This window comes from Eschrichtius robustus, chromosome 4 (assembly GCF_028021215.1).
Source record: "Eschrichtius robustus isolate mEscRob2 chromosome 4, mEscRob2.pri, whole genome shotgun sequence".
Taxonomy (NCBI): domain Eukaryota; kingdom Metazoa; phylum Chordata; class Mammalia; order Artiodactyla; family Eschrichtiidae; genus Eschrichtius; species Eschrichtius robustus.
In genome coordinates, this window is record NC_090827.1 from 3,070,091 (window position 1) to 3,091,820 (window position 21,730).

The window sequence follows — 21,730 nt, forward strand, 5'->3', positions numbered from 1 at the left end:
CCCCTGCCCCCCGCCTCCTGCCCCCCGCGGCCCCCGCCCCCCGGATGCGGGGCCGGGCGGGGTCCCGGGGCCAATGGCGGCCGCGCTCCTCCCGCGCCGGCGGCGGCTCCTCCCGCAGGGAGAACTGTCAGCGCGCGGCGGCGGCGGCGGGCCAGCCCCGTCATATGACCGGCCGGCGGCCCCGGCGCCGAGCACAGCTGCCCGCGCCGCGATGGCCCCGCCGCCGCCCCCGGCCGCGCGCTGAGCCGGGCCGAGGCCGCGGAGCCGCAGCCGCAGCCGGGCCGCAGCGCCATGGCCCCGACCCTGCTGCAGAGGCTCTTCAACAGGAAGGGCGGCGGCGGCTCCGCGGCGGCGGCGGCGGCGGCGGCGGCGGCCCCGGGCCGGGCGCCCCGGGAGGGGCCGGCCTTCAGGTGAGGGGCCGCGGGACGGAGGGGCTCGGAGCGGGAAGGGACGAGGGGAGGGGCCCGCCCGGCACGCCGCCGCCGCCGCCCCGGCACCGTGGGCCCCAGTCAGGCGCCGCGCGGCGCCCCCCCCACCCCGCTTGGAGGTGCCGGGGCTCCCGGGGTGCCCGCCGCGGGCCCGGGGGTCGCGGGGGGCCTGGGGCGCCGCTGCAGCCTATTGTGTGGGAGACGCCGCGGCGCGAGCGCGGCACCGCCTGCTCCCTCGCCGTGGGACCGGCTCTCGGACGCGTGCCTGGCAGCGAGTCGCTTCCCCGCCGCGGGGCGCCGGCTGCGCGGGGCGTGTGCGGGGCCCGAGGTGCCCGCGCAGCGAAGCTGGTGCGTGTGCGCACGGACTGACCCCCGGTACGCGCCTCCGGAGACGCGCCGCGCGCGCGGGCGGCGCGCTGGCATCCTGGGTGCCTTCGGTTGCTTTCTCCCGCTTGCTCGCCCGGTAGCCTTGGGCGCCGGGTGTGATCCGATCCCCCTTTCACGGCCGAGGGAACGTGAAGTCGCAGAGAGCGCGACCCGCAGGTGGGGGCGGCAGACCCTGCATTTGACCTGCGCGCTTTGAGCGCACAGTCCGACCTGAACGCTCTAGGCCCGTCCGCCCTCCCGGGCTAACTTTTACACGGGGCCTTGAAACGGCCTGTATTGCCTTTCGGCACGCTTGTGTTGAGAAGTTCATTTACTTCCCTGTAACCGTTTTTTCCCAGCAGGTGTTTTACTGAGCATCTACTTCCAACTCGGACACTCTGCTGGGTGCTTTTTGGCTAAAATGTCTTGTAGAAGGAGTTTATAATTGAAGTCTAGAGCCAGGGTACTTAACCTTTCAAAAGTTTCAAGCGAAACTTTGCATGTTGGGCCAAGTTTTGTGTTCTAGATTTTGCTCCGCTTAAATCCCATTCGCTGAAAGGACCCAAAGCCCCTCACGGCAGTTACGTGAACGTTACCAGTCTTTTGTGACCGTGGGGTGTGTGTGGGTGTGTGTTATTTGGAAGGTAGGTTGTGAAGACTTGACACACCCTCGTTAAATTCCCGGGTGTTCTGTAGGTGAACTGAATCCTTACAATTCAAGCAGGGAATTCTCCTCCTTTCACTGCTTTGGGTACTAGTGATGCTGTGTTGCTTCTCAGAACTCGGTAGAATTACTTCTGGCCCAGGGTGTGTAATTTCTCCTCTTCCCTGCCGGTAACCCAGACTCGGTGGAGGGAACAAAGCCTGGAGAGGACAGGGCATGTGTTCCAGGTGTCTTTTCTTGGGCAGCCCTTGTCAAGGACACAGAGCCCTCTGAATGCACGGTCGTGGTTTCCTGTGCTCTATTGCTCACTTGCCCACCACCGTTTCCTCCATCTACAACTGTAAGGGAGTGTCTTTTGAACAAAAAAACTGTGGCTATATTTAGGGCCTGGCCATATTAGGGAAACTGATTCTAACTTTGTGGGAACATTCTCAGGGTAGTGTTCTGACTTCCTGTTGGTGTCTAGTGAAGAACACAAAATTGGGCCAGGGAGTGGTTTTGGAGGTTTGTTTTTGTTGACCTCATTAGGATTCTCTGCAAGTTTGGGAGGTAAATGCCCAGGAGAAAATTGGAGATCTCAGGGCCCTTCAGCAGTGTGTCCCTGCTCAGGGTTCCCCTTGGAAAAAGAAATGCAGTAAAGACTCAGGAAGATGAGGGCCAAATCAACCATGACACACCACGTCGACCAAGGGCACCCGGGCGAGTCTTTCTTCCTGCTCTCCTCACCTGGCTGAACTCTCAGATGCTGTGCAGCCTTCCTGGGAGAGCCTCCTGGAAAATTTCCCTCTCTCGCCCTACAGAATGATGACCTCGCGCTTCATTTCTATCCAGATTTAACCAAATAGGAGCTGGCACGTGCTTTGGGGGGAAGGGGGTACCTCAGACAGGCAATGAGCTGCCCTTGGGGGCCCACTTTGTAGTTGAATAGATTTTCAGAAGTTAAGGTGCAACCCTTAGGTTGAACCTCTAGCACGCCTAACGCGAATTTGTATTCTTTTAAATTGTGTCTGTGAAATTTGTCTTCTTTTTCCCCCCTTTGGCCACGCCGCACGGCACGTGGGATCTTAGTTCCCTGACCAGGGATGGAACCTGTGGAAGTGCGGAGTCTTAACCACTGGACCGCCTGGGAAGTCCCTGATTTTGTATTCTTTAGTGCCTTTAAATACAGGCAGTAACTTGTAGGTCTCGAGAATGAAAGGAAGATTCGGGCTGGCTTTTGGGGCGGTTTTGTAGCATAGATCGCCATACATTTTGGGGAAAAGCCTAAGTAAAAATAAGATCCGGTTTGTATATACATCTTTTTGTTTTAGAGCTCTTCTCTCTCTTTCCTCTCAGTGATGGACTTCCACTAGTCATTTTAAGCCCTTCCCCACTTCTCTGCAGTCTCGCCCTGGACGGGTGCTCTGCTCACCCTGTGCCCGGCCCTGTCACCTCCCCAACTTCCCCACCGTCCTCTCGCCCCTCCAGTTCGCACTCGCTGGACTTGATTAGAGAGGAACTTTGAGGTCTGGTGGAAGTAGCTTACCTCACAGGTCATTTTCAGATCTTCATGCTTCCCAGCATTCCACCTGCAAAGAGTCATCACAGTTGGGATTCCTTCTTAAGTGTATTTTTTCAGGATCTCGACAAGAAGCCCTTTTCATAGCTTTGAGGAAAGAGCTTGCTAGGAAAACAGAAAAAGAATCAGAAGAGATTGAATTTACAAGTTTGGGAGAAGGAGTTGGGACACTCTGCGATTATGGTGTTTGTGAAGTGTAAGCTCTAAAGTTATAAAGTTAAATCGTGGTCTTGAAATTTGAGAGAATTCTCTATTTGCTGGTCTTTACAGTGCTTTCACTTTTAACCAATTGATGTATACCTACACATACACACACACATATATGTGTGTGTGATGTAACTCTTTTTTCCAGAAGGATAAACGAGAACAAAATGAGGTTATTTGTCTGGCGGCTCAAACAAGTAGAATTGGGTTCTTGGTTCCCTTGCATCTCAGGGCAGCATGTTCACTTAGGAACTTTTAAGAGCCAAGGTGTGCCCACTGACTTCTTGAACTGCATGTCTGGGTCAAGTTTGAAGTTTTAAGGTGTTTTTTTTAATGTCTCTGGTAAATTAGTGGACCAGTTTCCACCTCAAATGTGTATGCAAGAAGGAGGCAGAAGAGGTCACCAGTTAGGCAGTGTCTTATTTGGGACCAGTTAGACGAAGCGAGTAAGCATGCGTGTCGCTTGGGATGTGAGGAGTAGAGGAGAGCATCTCAGCCACTTGGGAGGTGTGGGAAGGAGAGACCCCACCCCTGCGCCTCTCCAGTCCTGAATATCTGAGGCCACATGGCCTAGTTAGTGCTAATCCACATGGTTCTGTTAGAACGACGTTAAGTCACCCGTTCCAGGGTTAGTGTTATATACATATGATTTAATCCACTTACATTGTTATCCAGTAGCGTCTGATGCTCATCTCCAGGGCTTGTGGCTTTGCACTCCACCCGTACAGACCGAGGTAGGACAGTCTGAGGACAGCAGGTCCTACGCCGAGATGCATGAACAGCAAAGAACACACTGGAAACTATAACAGGAAGGTAATTCAGACGCGGTGAGGAGTTCACCCCTGCGTTAAGTACCACATGCACGTTAAGATGCACCGTTGTCACCCTTGCTGTGACCGAGGATTTACTCTCCCTCCAGGAGGAGGGCTCCCTCTCCCCCCAGCCTCCACTGCCAGCTCCCACGACGCTAGCATTTCTACTGAGGTCGTCCTGGGGTCGGGGGGATATTCTGGAAGAAACACAGATTAGCCCCATTACGCTCGCGTTTTTACTGACTGTAACATAAGACACGTGACACAGAAATCACAGGTTTGATTTCTTTTTTTGGCTTTGCTGTGGGGATATGTGGTGAGAGCCTGTTTGTTTAGTTGCAATACACGTGATAACACAAAAGGTGGTCTGAATTGAATCTGGATTCGTGCCTGAGTTTTCCTTCCCTAGACGGTGAGAACGTGAGGAAAGGGATCATGGCTTACTATCTTAATTAATTTAATTTTTATTTTATACGGGACTACAGTTGATTTACAATGTTGTGTTAGTTTCAGGTGTACAGCACAGTGACTCAGTTATCCCTCTGTATATACACCTTCTTTTTCATATTCTTTTCCATTATACGTTATTACAAGACACGGAATGTAGTTCCCTGTGCTGTGCAGAAGGCCCCTGTTGCTTTCTTTTTACTACTTCCTAAGTCTTCCTGCAGGCTTCCTTGCGTTCTGCTCTGGATCCGTGAGCACACCCACCCGCTCACATCTCCTGGTCCTGACCCGTGCCCTGGGGCACGGGGGGTATTAGGGGTTTGGGGCCAGTCCAGCTCACGTCGTGGCTTCTGTTCATCGCGGAGGCCGTCGATTTCTTCCTGTCTCGTGCACCATGTTGACGTGGGAGAGACCCACATGTCTCTCCATTTCTCTGGGCCTCAGTTTTGGCGTTTGTAACACACCTGTCCTGTGTAATAAGGTTGTGGTGAGGAGGTAATATATTTGAAAATCTTGTGAAAAGAATAAAATGCGGTACAGAACGATTTTAAGTATTACGGAGAGCCTCTTAAGTCATGGAATTGAGTATCATTCATATTGAGGCTTTATGGAAATTGAACTGTTTTCTCTTTCTGTAGATGGGAGACTTGAGACAGAACAGAAGCCACGTGATTTTACTTTTTTTTTTTTTTTTTTCACCTGGATGGTGTCGGTGATGAAACAGACTGAGTTTTCAGGCGAGTGTTAAGACCGGTCACTGAGACCCGGGTGGAGGGGCCTGGGTGGTCAGGGATAGTTTTAGGAGTACGGTGTATTTTTCAGAATTATTTGCAAGTTTTTCTTACCAAGAATAAAATCTTATTTAAGCAGCAGGGGAAAATGTGTTAAGTGAAGTGACACAGCTGCACAATGGCTGATACTCTGCAGCCACCAAATCTTTATTTTATGTCTGTTTATATATATGTATTTATATATATCACACGTACATGTGTATTTACGTATATACACACATGCACATACACATGCACACACGTGTACATGTGTGCCTGTGTATGTGCATGTGGAAAGGTGTTCTCTAGAAAAAGTAAAAACAAGATGTAAGCTTGTGAATGATGTTGAGGATGGGCGTGTGGGGTTGACTGTGCGCGTGTGTAAGAAGGTGAGCGGCCCTGCACACCAGCATTTTAACAGGGGTGGTCAACCGGCGGGTGAAGCTTTCATTCGACTCTTCTGTGTTTTATATTTTGTTGGTATTTTGGATTTTGCTCTAACAAATTCGTGCTGCCTCTGTGATTTAAGTTATTTTAAATGTTAAGTAGTCTTTGGAGTATTTTGCATCGTGAGGGAGGGACTGAGTGTAAGGTTGGCGGAGAGACCTGATTTGAGTAACAACTCTCTAGAGACTTCCTCCTCTTTGTAAAAATAAGTGGTAGTCCCTGTAACGGAGAGCGCTATGCTGTGAACTTTAAAGTACTTAACACCGAAGTCCGTGATGACCCTCAGGAGGCCAGTGTAGCGGGGAGGCTGGTGAGCATGGGCCGTATATGTGGGCACAGTTCTCATCGGCGGGGCAGGGGCCCGGCCCTCCTCCAGCCTCAGGCGGCCTGGTCTCCAGCAGGGCTCAGGAGCTGCACCCAGCTCTCCAGTCGGTGGTCGGGAGAGACCTAGGTAAGATTTATTTGAAATATATGGAAAAAGGTGACACGACCTTTGAGATTTGGGGTACCTTGGGTACGCTGAGGGGCTTGGACTGGATACTTTGAAAACTGAGACAGGCGTTTTAATTTTCAGTTCTGAAATCCGAGTCGGTCATGTTCCACGTTGTCATTTGAATGAGTAGGTGGTCTTGAGAGATGGGCTGGCCCGTGGTCTTTCGATGCGCAGAGTGTAGATGTAGAGAGGTCGCCGGTTTCTGTCGCTGTGGCTTTGGGTTGTGTTTCTCGTGGTCTGCCTGTGAGGCCAGCCTGAGGAAGGCCCTGCAGTTGTGTTTCCTCGGCCAAGGGGGTTGTAAAAGGTCGCCCTCGCGCCCGTGAAATGCTCAGGCTGCCAGTGTGAGCTCCTGGCGGGCGAGTCTGATTCGGGACCTGGTACCGCGCCGATTTCCCCAGCCACTGCTTGTCTTGGTGTGGACGCAAAGGAGCAAAGGTTTCATCACGCTTGTCTGAGTCCCTCGCGGGCGTGAACGGTTAGGCCCTCAGGGTGAGATCGTGTCCTTGGCTGTAAAAGTCAGTCTTTCCCCTTGTGGGTAAGAGTGCTGAAATATTTAATGAGTTCCTACTTACCAAGCGTTCTTTTTATCTCTGGTCTGTGAGAAATGATTACTCTGGAGAAGAGGAAAAACAGGATGGACTTTTCCAGCTTACTGGGCATGGAATGGTGATTTCCCTCAACCCCACCCCGTCTGTAAACGGAACGTCCATGACTCATGGCTCAAACCACACAGGCACTCTTGTGAGGCGTGCTCGGTGGGAGGCCGCGGGTGGGGGGGGATGGAAGCGGGTGGGCTGCCGACCCTCTGTGTTCAGCCAGAAGCTGTCCAGCTGCCTCTGCGATGGACTTCTGGAAAGGACAGTGCGCCTTCTCACACGTCACGTACACACTTTTTTCTTACTGCACACTTTCTGTTTGTGCCAAAATAGTATAATCTATTAAACGCAATAAACGCAGCCATGAAATGCAGCCATTGATACTCTAATGTTGTGGGTATGTGTTGTATGGCAGGTGCTTTCTGTTACATAAGATTTCAGTATTAGCACGAGGCTGGGTCCCCGGCTATCACGTTCCTCTCTCTTTAGCCATGTGCTTCTCATTCATATGTACATTTGGAATATTTTTCTTGTTATTTGTCCCTGAATCTTGTTTAATTTGTACATCGCGCTCTAGAACTTGTGCCCAGTGTAGTGTTTTAAAGAGATAAGTGTCTGCTTTACGAAGATGATTTTATCACCACGCCTGAGACCTTTTAATCATAAATAAGAGCATTTCTGTGTTTGAAGTAACACATCTTTAAATCAGTGACCACTGGTGTCTGATTATTCACAGATGTCTACTTGAAAATGACCACCAGTTCATGCAGGGCGGTCACTGGGCCAGTAGAAATTCATCCCTCAAAGCTGACGGGGGCGGATGGGAAACCTGCATATCTGATGGGGACCTCACTCTAGTTTCCAGTGAGGATAATGTTGGACGTTAATAATGTAATCATGCAGCATGTGTGGACAACCTAAATATACTGTGTGTTTATGATAGAAGGATTTTTCTAGGAAAATTGATAGTCTGTTTATTTGAATATACCCTAGGTGACATTGTGTAGTGGATATCAGTAGAAATGAAACATGTGCCTGAATTTACCTGACAATTTAACACAACCTAAGAAAGGTACTAACTTTAGAAGTATCTGGTTTTCCTTGATTTAAGTATACTCGAGACCCTGTCATGTGAAAGGCCACATTGCCAAGATTGACTTGTCAAACAGTCATTGTTCAATTTTATTTATTTGTGGCTTACTCTGACAAAAAGGAGTGTGTGTTTTTAAACATTTTATCCATGAAACTTTTCACAGAACACATTATCATTTATTCTGATGATTTAACAAACAGAAAACTAGCCTTTGCTTACAAGTACACATATACCAGTTAAATGGAATTGAGTGGAATTTTGCATTTCATTGGTAAATTCTGTTCACTAAACTTTTTGTTCAGTTGTCATGGCAACTCTGTTCCTTCACAAGTTGGAGACAAGTTAGACGTTAACCTGCTTGGTCCTCCAGAGATGAAACAGGTGTTGATTTAGGATGTGTTGGGAAGAAGCAGCAGTCTAATACGTTCTGCCTTTAACACCTTACAAATACTTCAGATTGCCAACTGTGGTTCCCTGGTGTACCCAGAAAATTGGACATTTTCTTTTTTCTAACTTACAGTTGAAACCTTTGGGGTGATGGGGAACAAATGTAGTGTATTTGATTTCATTTAGCTCTTAATTAACTATTCTCATTTACTCAAGTTCTCTTATAAAACATGATTGAGAAATAGTAAGAAGAATATCATTTAAATTTGCCACTTTAAGCATACATTTGAGTAACTGAATGAAACAAGAAAATGTCCGTGTTATGGTTAGATATGGGAATTCTTCTAATCCTGGCCCTCTTGTCGTGGCTTAGTGCTTAGTGCAGGGCTTGGCAGGAGGTTGCACTTAATAAATACTTGTTCAATGCATGAATGAATGAATGAATACGTTTAAGAGTTTTGCAAACAGATGATCCTTGAAGATTCTCTGGTATTCCAGAATCTGACCTCTTGTTATATTATTCTTTTTCTTGATGTTTCTGGCATGCATATTGTCATTTTTCAAAGGAATCTTGTTATAGACAACACAGTTTCCTTCTTTCCATTAATATGAATGAATTGTTTTTTTGGTATCAAAATCATAAGGTAAGTACTCTAAAGGGACTTGCCCTCTCCTCATAATAAAAAAAACAAACCTAAAAAAGACACTTAAGTAATATATCTGAGACTCAGTTATAAACTCCCACAGCTGCTGAAAGCAAGCAACCTATAGAAAAATATTTTATTTAAATAATCTCTGTGAACCTCTGAAATTACCAGCTGTGTGTTGATAACTGTAAAACTGCGTTCTATACCTTTTAGATGCCTTGAATTTTTGTGTGGCTTGTTGAACTGAAATACTTGATGGAATGAAATTAGCTAAGCGGTTGTTTCAAATAGAAGATGCAGCTCATTTAGTTCTGAAAACGATGTTGGTACTGCGAATCTCGCAGAGACGGCGTTTGCACGCTACCTGAAGTAAGCGCTTTAGAAAAAGGATGGAATTGTCGCTGCTTTGCAGCTGAGAAACTCACTTAAAGATGGGTTTGTAAATCTGACATGTTCTTTAGGAAGAGATGGCCCAGACCACGTGTCATTGGTGATGGCCTCGGGGGCGAGGAGGGGAGCCACAGGCAAACATCTCCCCGGCGTATCAGCCGGTGACTGTTTGCTTTAGGTTGGCGCATTGAGTAAGGGAGTTGCCAGGGCCACAGCAGTGAGCAAAAGGCCAAGAAGGGCACTTGGTCCCTTCCGCGCATGCAGGGCTCCGTGGAGACCCTGAGAGCACGGGCACTGGCTAGTGCCACGTGGTCTTGAGAAACGGCTCACAAATTAAATTATGATCTTGTTCAAGATTATTAACTTTTCAGTGCACCTGATTAAAAATCAAACAGTATAAAATGATATACATTAAAATATAAGCCCCTCATTTCACACCCCTAATCTCTTTTCCCAAGGGCCACCCTTATTATACCAGTTTCTTTTAGTGTATCCTTCCAGAAATATTCGACGCACATACAAGAGAAAACATTCTCTTTCATTCACAGCAATGGTAGTTGCTGTACACACCATCCAGCGTGTTGCTGATAGTTGCCTGGCTTCCACTGAGTGAATGTGCGTGGAAGACCAGCTCAGTGGCTGTCAGGTCTGGCTGGACATTGCAGGGACCCAGCAAGGTTTAAATGCCCAGACCATTCTCTGAGATCCTCATCTCATTGATCCAGGCTGCCTACAGGTCTGTCGTTACGAACACCTCCCTGCCACCCCCCAGGTAATTTTAGTGGGCAGACAACTACACGAAGTTTAACCAGTCTCCTGTTGACGGATGTTTAGATTGTTTTCAGGCTTTTTTGTTAGAGATGGTGAACTTCCTGGTCAGAAGATGCTTATTCAGAAGCTCAAGTATATTTCTAGGGTCAGGACCCAGGGTGGCATTTCTGCCTAATCGCTCTTCAGAGATGCTGTGCCTACTTACACTCCTGGCAGCATCGCGTGAGTGGCTGTTTAGTGGAGGTGACTTAAAGTGCCCGGAGGAAACCGTGCTGGGGGGTGGTGGCGAAACCCGGACCCTGCCCCTCGCTTGGTAGCTGCTGACCCCTTGTCTAGCTTGTTCTAGATTTAAAAGGAAAAAGTTCTCTGCATGAAGATGTTAAAAAAAAAGCAAACAAACTTTCATGCATGGAGATGTTCTTTAGACATTATTGTTATAATGATAAATGTCTAAAAGGAATTATTATAGTTGTCTAACAGCAGGAAAGTAGCTAAACTGCGATGTTCGCTTCATAGGATACTGTATGGTGGCTAAATGATTATGAAGACTGTATTAATATAGTCACATTGTGTTTTAATATATAAAATATATTCATGTATGTTTAATATGTCAACAAGTACATTAAATACTGTATATTAAAATATATGTTAATTATAACATATATAATATACATATATAATGTAATACATATATACTATGTTATAATTAATATATTCACATTTAATATAACATAATCAAATGTTTGATATGATAAATAAAAAACCCCAAATCAATTGGTACCTACAAGATGAATATGTTAGTAAAGTATATAAATGTATGACCAAGGACTAGAAAGGAAAACAGAAAAATGCAAGAGTTGATTCGATGGGGTAATGAACTTGTGGATAAATATCCTTTAAAAAAAATTGTTTACTGTTATAAAATAGCGTGGGCAAAAAATAAAAAATGAGAAAAAATTCTTTTGTAATGCAAGCAGCCATTTGTGACTTTAAAGATGTATTTTCATGTTGTAAACCTCATTAACTGGTGGACGTATTCTGGGCTGTGTAGGTAAACAGCGTCTCTGCAGTCTTTTAAGACGCCTGTAAGTAGCTGCTTCTCTGGAGTGTTTACGGAGGCCCCCGCAGTGTTGGTGGAGGAGGGACCCGCACCACGTGGCATTTGCTTACATCATCTTGAAGTTACCCTTTGAGGGTGGGTGTTTCATTAGCTAATTTATAGACATAAAGTTGTAATAATTTACAGATGAAAACTGAGGCTTGCTGGAGACCACTGTGTGGGTAACTAGTGGTGCCGGGAATTCTAACCCACGTCGGTCCGTGGTCTGTATTCCCTCTCTGCAGGTGAACATCTGAAGTTCCTAAGAGGCTGATGGTCTGTGGGGTTTACAAGGAAGTATGAGATCTAACTATTATTTCCCGGGGGCTTCCATTTTAACTGTGCAAACGATAGGTATTAAGTTTAAAAAACTAACCGACACTGCAAAGCAGTAAGGAGTTCAGGACCAAGTCTCTACGGTCCTGTTGAGATGTCAGGCAGGAGTGAGGGCTCGTTAGTCCGGCTGCTTCAGGGCAGGCTCTACCCAGGAGCTGGGATCTGATGGGTAGGACTCGGGTGGAGAGGATGAAGACGACGCTTACCTTGGAGGTGTTCCTGGGTCAGGGAATGGGCCGGATTCTTTGAAATAAGAGCGCTCCTGGGAGGCAGGGCCCACTGGGGCCGGACTGTGCAGGGCCTCGCAGGCATTATTCCTGCTCAGTTTTAAACTGAGGTGGCCCCGAAGAGTAGGTGAGCGTCCTCGGTCTACACTTTGAGGGTTAATAGAAAGAGTAGAGACTCCGGTAGGGTCTGTATTCTTGAGTCAAAGCCGGCTCTCCCACTTACCACGTAGGGCACGTCGTCTCTGAGGGTTCTCTTCCGCAAGATGGGTGTAAAACGGCTTTCCTTGCACGGTTCTGAGGGCTGGAGATTACACACGTCAGTTACGCCTGGCGCACAGCGCTCGGCGCCCGCTGGGCCTGGGGTCCGCGGCAGCGCTCGTCACTCTCAGAGGCCAGCGTCGCGTGTCTCTGCCCGCAGGTGGCTTGTCCTCCTCAGGAGGTGGCGTTGCCTCTCGGCGGGCACGGGGGGCCCCCGCAGGTGTGAGCGCGGGCGGCTGTAGCAGCGGCGCAGCACAAATGCCTTCCCTTAACTTGGGGGCTGGGACCCAAGTTAGTGCAGTTTTCCTGTGTGTGATATTCCTTAGTCTCCCCTCATCCGCAATCCCAGGACTCTCTTATCTCCAAAGGGAAGAGACCAAAACGGACACGAGCCAGCGGTGTCGCCTGTGGTTCCCCTCCCAGCCCGCGGCGGAATCCGTACTTGGTAAAGCCTAGCACACGCAGGGAGCGCGCTCTCTCTCTTTGTAAATAAAGACTTTCTTTAGGGCAGTTTCAGGCGTCCAGCAGGACTGAGAGGACGGCCCCCAGGTTTCCCCCGCACCCTGTGCCCCGCACATGCGCAACCTCTCCGGGTATCGGCGTCACTCACCAGCGCGGTCCGTTGTTTAACCAATGACCGACTGCGTCCACACACCATAATCACACAAAGCCCCTAGTTTACCGTGGGGCTCCCTCTTGGTTCACTCTTGTTCTGTGAGTTTGGACGAATGTGTAATGACACGTGTCCATCATGACAACATCATACGCAGAATTTTCATGGTCCTGAAAACCCTCTGTGCTCTGCCTCCTCATCTCTCCCCAACCCCCAGATATCTCTCTCTGTAGCTCAGGAGCTCCATTTTTCCCCCAAAGCAGTTTCCCGGTAGTTCTGCTTCCTGTACTGATGAACGGTTTCCTAAAATGCAGGCCTGCGCCAAGGAGAGGAGATTGCGCTTGAACACGAGTTAGATTTTTACAAGCAGGAAGGGGGAGCAAGGGGAAAAGAGAGAGAGAGGCCTTTGTCTCAGAAGCTAGACGAAGGGAAACCTCGCAGTTGCCCCGTAATCTCATAGAACTGAAGCGCTAAGCCCTGGTCCTCACTGTAGCGGGCCTGGGGGGTTGCAGTTCGGAAAGCCCGCGCCCTCCGCCTCCTCCCGCTGGCGCTGTCAAAGGCCGCCTGGCTCCTGCAGGTGCAGCCGCGTGCGCATTTCACAGTGCGTTCAGCATCGCGTCTTCCTTCCTCCAAGCCGCCTCCCTTCAGACCAGGCGGCGCTGGACGTTGCTCTCGCGGCGGCCGATGCCTGCCTGCTGCTCAGATCCCTGCATCGAGGCTGGAGTTTTACAGCCTGGACCATAAACGTCGGTATTGTGGTTCACACGGTGGTGGCCACGTGAGTTGCCCTGAGCTTGCCTTGACTGCTAGCACGTTCAGTAGCTGTTTAACAGGAAGGTTCTTTTCAGAATTACGTCAAAACGAGCACTTGATTGCTGCGGTCCAATCAGCAGACCGTAGTAGGTGACGTCCTGGGGGTGACAGTCTTGCTGTCCATCGTATGTTAGGCCCGAGCTCTCTCCCTGTGTTTTAGAAGCCTTTGTGCGCAGGGCCCTGGGCTTCCAGGACCCCAGAGACGTCGTTGCGGGGTGGAGGCACGGTTATCCTCGAGGATAAAGTAACAGGATTGCTGCTCTCCTTCAGAACAAATCCCAAAGTATTGTTAAACTGTCAGCTGTCACCCCCCTGCTCAGAAGACTCACCTTCCTTCCCATCCTGGAAGTATTCGGGTGCAGGACTTTGGCCACCTCTGCCCTGAGCAGTGGGGCAGGCAGCCTTCACAGTTCTTTTTTTTGCCAGCTCACATTCTCAGGGAGGGTCCTTCCTCACCATCAGGTTAATTCCCTGTGGCCTTTTGGGGGGCAGAGGAAGAGGTCTTTGACCTACACTGGTTAGGCTCTGAGATCCTCACGGCTGGAATTCTCCATCCGTCCCGAGCCCGGTGCAGTCCAGCGTCCCAGGATGTAAGGCTGAGACCCGGCGTCAGAGCTCAGCAAGTAATTCTGGGTTTTTCTGTCCTCCCCTGCGTTCTCTGCAGGTAGCTTCCCCGGGGGACCTAACTGGCATGCATGGGGGACTGTGCGTCAGGCGTGTGTCAGAGGAAAAAGGGACAGGAAGTGGGAGGGACAGGGGATCGTAGTAAACAAAAGGAGCAAAGAATTCTCAAAAAGGAGCGACATAATATATAAAGTAACTTCCAGGGCTTGAGCCAGAGTAACCTGGGCGAACGGTAGCATAGTTAATGCAAGTAGGGCAGTTACAAGGAGAAATGACTTGAAAAAAGGAACGCGTACGTTTGTTTCTGCGCGTGAATTTGAGGTGCAGCTGGACACCCCAAGTAATGACGTTCAGGGGACAGTTTAGGCCAGTATTTGCCAGAGGGCCTAGGAAATCCACATCTCTCTCTTAAGACTGTTCTTCTTTCCTTTTTTTTTTTTTTGTAATTAAAAAAAATTGAGGGACTTCCCTGGCGGTCCAGTGGGTAAGGCTCTGCACTTCCAACGCGTGGGGCGCGGGTTCGATCCCCGGTCAGGGAACTAAGATCCCGCAAGCCCCGCGGCCAAAAAATAAAAAATAAAGAATAAAAAAGATAAAATTGTGGGAAAAAATTGAAGTATAATTGGTATGTAACATTATATTAGTTTCAGGTGTACAACACGATTCTCTATTTATATATATTGTGAAACAGTCACAGTAAGTCTAGTTACCATCCGTCACCTCACGTAGTTATAAAAAATTTCTTGTCACGAGAACTTTTAAGACCTGTTTTCTTAGCAACTTGCAAATATGCAGTACAATGTTAACTGTAGTTACCATGCTGTACATTACAAGACTTTTCTTTTTCTGTTCCCTCCCTCAGGGTTACTTTTGTCCAAATTCTGTTTGCTCTTCCCGACCCAGTTCGGATGCCCCCCAACTGTCTTGAGCCCTGAGAGGGCTCACCCTCCCAGCTCCTGCACTTCCTGTTTCTTTGTTTTGTCTTTATGGCACCGACAGCATTCTACCAGCTGGTGTTCTAATTATCCAAACACAACCAGATTCTACGGTAAGTGCAGGGAACAGAATATCATCGATATACGTCCCTGTAGTGCACTGCATAGCACTGAGAACACTGATTGGAGCTCAGTCCTGTTTAAATATATTTATTTGAGCCTTTTTTTTTTTTTTCCTCAGCTAGTATCACTACTTAGAGGAATATAAATTTATTAGGCATTATATAAAGTTCCTTTTTGTGCATAAACTTACCTCTTTAAAGCTTTAAGGACATCTCCCCGCGCTTAACATTGCAGAATTTAACCAGTAAGCGTGTTTATCCCGTCGTGCCTCTGACTGTGTTCACCCCCTTTTTCTTCTTTCTTTTCAGTTACAGGGTTACGTAATTTTTCTTCAACCTTAGAGACTCTTCTCTATAGACTGTTTTATCTTTTTCTATACTAGTTCCAGTTTAGATTTCTGAGGTTCACTGCCAAGAAACGTATGATGTATTCTCTTAAGGATATACTTTTTTGAGAGCCTGGGTTTGTCATAAGCATAGCTTGAATGCCGTCATTCTCTAAACTGACCAGACCTTTGCTCAAACTAAAACTCGTGTACCATTTACTTCTCTGTTTGTTTGTCCAAAGAACCTGAAAGGGCTTACTGTGTGTTCCCCTTTAGTTGGGCATTTTCCTGCTGGAAACGTTTAGTGCCGTAGATGCACGTGGCCCTACCCCTGGCCAGCCTCTCCCTCAGACCAGCCATGAAAATGTTGAGTTCGCTCTTTGCGCATCACTGAAAAGACCACTCTGTTTATACTGCTCCTTCCAGAGAAATGTTTGTTTACGCCTACTTCTGTTTTCTGGTCCTAATCCAGATCTCTGTCCGAGATAAATATCTTACTGGCTTCACACTGTTTTATCCTCGTAAAAACAAGTGACCAGATACCTGTGGTTCGTAGAGTGAAAATGTTAATGGCAGGTGAGTCTCGGATGAATAAAGGAACGCTTGTTTTGGATTCTCATGGCCACAGTTTAAAAAGACAAGCCACCGAAGTTTGCTAGTGCATGAATTATATACGCTTACAGCTTCAGGAACAGACGTCTGTTCCTCCCATTTGAATTTTGTGGATGTCAGTTTTGAAATGAGTGGGCCAACTAGGACTTGAGAGCATTTATTCTTTTTATTTTTTATTTTTAAAAAATATTTATTTAATTAATTAATTTTCCTTATTTTTTTGGCTGCGTCGGGTCTTAGTTGCGGCACACGGGATCTTCGCTGAGGCATGGGGATCTTTCATTGCAGCGCTCGGGCTTCTCTCTAGTTGTGGTGTGCGGGTTTTCTCTTCTCTAGTTGTGGCGTGCCAGCTGCAGGGCGCGTGGGCCCTAGTTGAGGTGCGTGAGCTCAGTAGTCGTGGCACGTGGGCTTAGTTGCCCTGTGGCATGTGGGATCTTAGTTCCCTGACCAGGGATTGAACTCGCGTCCCCTGCATTAGAAGGCGGATTCCTTTTTTTTTTTTTTTTTTTATAATTAATTTCACCTGCCCCCTTCAATGTGGCTTTAGTATATATATTTTTAAATTTTTATTTATTTATTTATTTATTTTTGGCTGTGTTGGGTCTCTGTTTCTGTGCGAGGGCTTCCTCTAGTTGCAGCAAGCGGGGGCCACTCTTCATCGCGGTGCGCGGGCCTCTCACTATTGTGGCCTCTCTTGTTGCGGAGCACAGGCTCCAGACGCGCAGGCTCAGTAGTTGTGGCTCACGGGCCCTGTTGCTCCGCGGCATGTGGGATCTTCCCAGACCAGGGCTCGAACCCGTGTCCCCTGCATTGGCAGGCAGATTCTCAACCACTGCGCCACCAGGGAAGCCCTAGAAGGCGGATTCTTAACCACTGGACCACAAGGGAAGTCCTGAGAGTGTTTATTTCACCCATAAATTGTGGCTGTCTTCACATAGTGGTGAGAGTTGACAGTGGTTTTTACTTCCCAGAGAACACATCTTTGTTTGGGAAGAAGCTCCGATAGTCACCCTCTGTAGCCTTTATTCCTTGAGAGTCTTGTTCCATCTCCTAAAAAAGTAGTGACAAGTTCCCTGGTGTCAGAGGTATTGCAGTGTTTTTTTTTTAAAATTAATTTATTAATTTATTTATTTTTGGCTGCGTTGGGTCTTCGTTGCTGCACGCGGGCTTTCTCTAGTTGCAGCGAGTGGGGGCTGCTCTTCGTTGCGGTGCGCGGGCTTCTCATTGCAGTGGCTTCTCTTGTTGCGGAGCACGGGCTCTAGGCGTGCAGGCTTCAGTAGTTGTGGCTCGCGGGCTCAGTAGTTGTGGCTCGCGGGCTTAGTTGCTCCGCGGCATGTGGGATCTTCCCGGACCAGGGCTCGAACCCGTATCCCCTGCATTGGCAGGCGGATTCTTAACCCCTGCGCCACCAGGGAAGCCCCTGGTATTGCAGTTTTGATCTCTGGGGCTTTCCGTCTCCTTTTGACTTTTTGTGGTTTCCTCCTCATGATGGTATACCCTTAATTTGCCATGTTATCAACTCGGATGAGGTAACTTCTCAGTGGGTTGTGGGCACAGGAGACACGAGGGGGAGAGATGATTTTCTTAGCACTGCTTCTCAAGGCCCGAAGGTTTCTTTTAATCCCCAAGTCTGTGATTTGACCTTTACATCTGACACAAGAGCACCTGTGGCTCCAGAAACCTGGAGGTGGGGAGACCGTCGGGCATTGGAGCATCTTGTACTTCGACGTTGCTGAGAAAGCCCCACCCCGAGTGCAGCTGGCCCGAGGTCCTCTTACTCGAATCATTTCTTTTCCTTGGCAAAGACAAAGACAGGGCTTATTTAGCCCTGGAAATGTAGTGGTGATGGTTTCAGAGTAGAAACAAGCCATGCTGGAGGTTTAGAGTGCTGCAGTTAGGAATCACATTGCCATGTAAACCGATTTCCCCCATGGGTTTCTTTTCTAAAAATTGGGGTGGGAGAGAGGTGCGTATTGGTTACGTGTGCTGCTGGGCTTTAAAGACCAGTGTTTCAGAGAGAGTACACTGATGAGACGGACTTAACTGTAATAGTTCACATTACGTGGATTTTGTTTTCCAAAGTGGTTACATTTATTTCAAACAGCAGGTCATGGGCCCCCTGACCAGGGTGCTGGGTGCCCGTGCAGGGAGAGCCGGGTCGGGAACACAGACCTCTGGGCTCCTGCATCGCACTGTGGCCAGTTTTCGTCCCTACAGATTTGGCCGGTTCCCTTTTTTTTTTTTTTATTATTTTTTTTATTTTTATTTTATAGTGGAGTATAGTTGATTTACAATGTTGTGTTAGTTTCAGGTGTACAGCAAAGTGATTCATTTACACATATACGTGTATCCATTCTTTTTCAGATTCTTTTCCCTTATAGGTTATTACAGAATATTGAGCAGAATTCCCTGTGCTCTACAGCAGGTCCTTGTTGATTATCTATTTAACACATAGTAGTGTGTACATGTTAATCCCAACCTCCTAATTTATCCCTCCTCCCCTTTCCCCTTTGGTAACCATAGTTTGTTTTCTATGTCTGTGAATCTGTTTCTGTTTTGTAAATAAGCTCATTTGTATCATTTTTTTAGATTCCACATATAAGTGATATCATATAATATTTGTCTGTTTCTGATTTACTTCACTTAGTATGATAATCTCTAGGTCCATCCATGTTGCTGTAAATGGCATTATTTCATTCTATTTTATGGCTGAGTAGTATTTCATTGTATATATGTACCACATCGTCTTTATCCATTCCTCTGTCGATGGACATTTAGGTTGCTTCCATGTCCTGGCTATTGTAAACAGTGCTGCGGTGAACATTGGGGTGCATGTGTCTTTTCAAATTTTGGCTTTCTTTGGATATGTAAGCCCCGGAGTGGGATTGCTGGATCATATGGCAGCTCTATTTTTAGTGGTTTAAGGACCCTCCATGCTGTTCTCCACAGTGGCCGCACCAGTTTACCTTCCACCTACAGTGCAGGAGGGTTCCCTTTTCTCCACACCCTCTCCGGCGTGTATTGTTTCTAGCAGTTCCCTTGTTTTGCACTTGTTAAAAATTGTTATGAGTTTGTAACTAAAATGCATTTTATAGTTTTTAATCATCGTAAATATGCATTCTTTTGTGCGTCATTGAACGTGAGGTCTGTGCTCTTGTCTGGCATTGAGGTGCTCAGTGCTGTAACCTGTGACCCTCAGGAGTCAGGCCTGGACTCCTCCACGTGGCTGGGCCGGTCTCGCTTCTCCGTGCTCTTCCCCCCCTTCTTACCTGAGTCAGAGTGGACCTGTCTCGGTTCCTCCAGCGCTTCCGGGTGTTCCCTTTGTAAAGCGCTCCTTGCCTGGGCCTGCCTCGTCCTCCTCCTCTAACCCGCCGGCTCCTACCCAGTACGGGGCCGGAGCGGGCGTGGGCTCCACAGCCAGACCTCGGCTTTGCAGTCCTGCTGCCGTCACCGTCACGCAGCCGTGTGATCCTGCGCGCGTTCCTGAGCCCCTCTGTGCTGGGCTGCTGCTTTCTCGTCGGTATAGTGGGAAGCATAGCGAGCGCTTGGTGACGCGGCCATGAGGTTGACGTGGGGTTGCCCCTGCAGAGTGAGAGCAGCGCCTGGCCCTTGGTAAGTGCTCCGGGGCTGGGGCACCCGCTCCCCAGGGGACAGGATAGCCCCGGCTGCTTTGTGCTCTTCACTGCGCTCCGCACCCCATCCTGCTGGCTCATCGTTGCCTGTGCCTGACTCTGCCACGGCCCCGCAGGGTCAGGGGGGACGTGCCGCGTCCGTGTGTTCATGGGGGGATACGGCGCACGACACTTATGTGGGCACATTTGAATAAATGAATAAGCGACGGCCCTGTAAGCAGAATGCCTTCGACTCAGCTTTCCTTCCCTTCTGTGAAGAGCTTCTTAGCTTTCGTTGGGGGCTTTGGATGAGGAGAGACATGATAGAAAAGACCGCCTCCTGGTTGGGCCTGGGGTTCTTTTGGGAGCTTCTGGGGTTGGGACTTTGCTGCTTTGGGCACTTCATCCCTGGGGAAGAGGTGGTGCACACGGACAGGCCCCTGGGAGAGGTGGTGCCGTGTCCTCGGGGCCAAGGTTAAAGTGGGCTCCACTCACGGGGCTGGAGCAGGCTGGACTCTAGGGGAGCGCCAGGTCCGCGCTGGCCGGGTCTGGCATCCCCTCGTTGTGGTCACGGCCGCCCCACCCGGCTCTAAACATGTGCTCGGGGGGGTTCTGTCGGCCGTCCGGCACGCTCTGGGCACCGTGTAGCCTGGAAGCCACTTGGCCTTAGTCAGGAATGAAGACAATGGAGAAGGAAAAGCTGACGCAAGAGGAGAAGAGTTTGTGGCCGGAAGTAGCGAGAGAAGCGTTTTCTGCTCCGGGGGCGGAGGAGGGGCTTCGCCCTGGCAGCCAGCCCGTGGTGGGGTGTTCTCGGTGAAAGAAATGCCTTTCTTAGGGGCAAGGGGGCGAGGAAGGGGCTCGCTGGGCCGCCGTGATCCCTTTGTTCAAAAAGCCCTTGGAGGTTCGGCGCACTAAGAAGAGTGATACCGGCGATCAACTGCTGTGAGATCTCTCGGATCTCAGGGGGTGGTGGTGGAAAGCGAAGACCGGCTGCAGGCTGGGCTTTCCGGGCAGAGCCACCGGTAGGACAGGGTCCGCTTCTGAGTGTGTCCAGCCTTCCTCCACCTCCCCCGCCCTGGTGGTGACGGGCCGCGCACGCCCACTGCTCTGAGCACGGTCCGTGTGGCCCGCCGGGTGCGATTACGAGCGTGTGCGTACCTGTGTGCGTGCGTGTGCGTGTGTGTGTGCGCACGCGCATGCGCGCCTGTCCCACCTCGTCTCATCCGCTGTGTGACTGTGGGTGGGTTGCTTTCTGTCTCTGCGTATCTGCAGGTGGAGATCGAATCCCTGCCGATGAGACGGTGGGAGCGCGGTACCGTGCCAGGCCGGAGAGCGCAGCGAGCGGTCCCCACGTGCGGTGCTGCCCCCCCGCTGGGCGTGACCCTCGGCTGGGACCCGTGTCCCGGGAGGTGGACGGAACCCCTCCGAGCCCCTGCTGGGAAGCTCATGAGGGGCGTTTACCTGCGCCTCTGCCAGTAGGGGCCGCGAGCGCTGTCCCTCTGCCTTCCCAAGCCCCTGGCCGCCTTGTCACTGCTCCTGCCATCTCTGTGTCTCACACCTCGCTGAGCTGTCCCCAGAGCTCGAGGGGACCGGACGCGCTCACGGCAGCCCAGCTGCGTTCACCCCTCTTCTCTAAGCCGCGCCGCCTTCCACAGGTGCTCCCAGCCCCGGGGTCTGAGAGTCTCTGCCACCCTGCCCGGCCCTCAGCCTCCAGAAGGGCAGGACTGGGGTGGGTGAGAGAGAGACGCAGCAGGCTCTTACCACGTGGACGTGACTTTCACATAGTTAAGATGGTAAAGATGGTGTTCTGTTACGGAGAGCAGCTAGTTCATGCGTTTTTAGAATAATGGGTATGTCACAGGGGGGTTGGCAGGATGGCCAGTACTCTGACCACCTCTTATAATGATGCCTCTGGCGTGCGTTCTGAGCTCTGAACGTCATGGGTGAACTTACAGGACCCTGCACAGTAAATCTCCATTCAGAAGCATCTGTTGGACGTCTTCCATATTCCAGGTACAGCGACCTCTTCAGACACAGGGGTGAATGAGGCACAGCACTGCCCTGAGCAGTTCAGGCCACGA

At 49.5% G+C, this 21,730-nt stretch overlaps 1 protein-coding gene across 1 annotated transcript in view; it reads left to right on the forward strand.

The window, feature by feature from the left end:
- The first annotated feature begins 291 nt into the window (after nucleotides 1-291).
- FNIP2 (folliculin interacting protein 2) overlaps nucleotides 292-21,730 on the forward strand; it is a 118,603-nt gene continuing 97,164 nt past the window's right edge. The window contains exon 1 of the mRNA XM_068542399.1: nucleotides 292-410. Within this exon, the coding sequence (XP_068398500.1) occupies nucleotides 292-410 (119 nt within the window). The remainder of the gene's footprint in view (nucleotides 411-21,730) is intronic.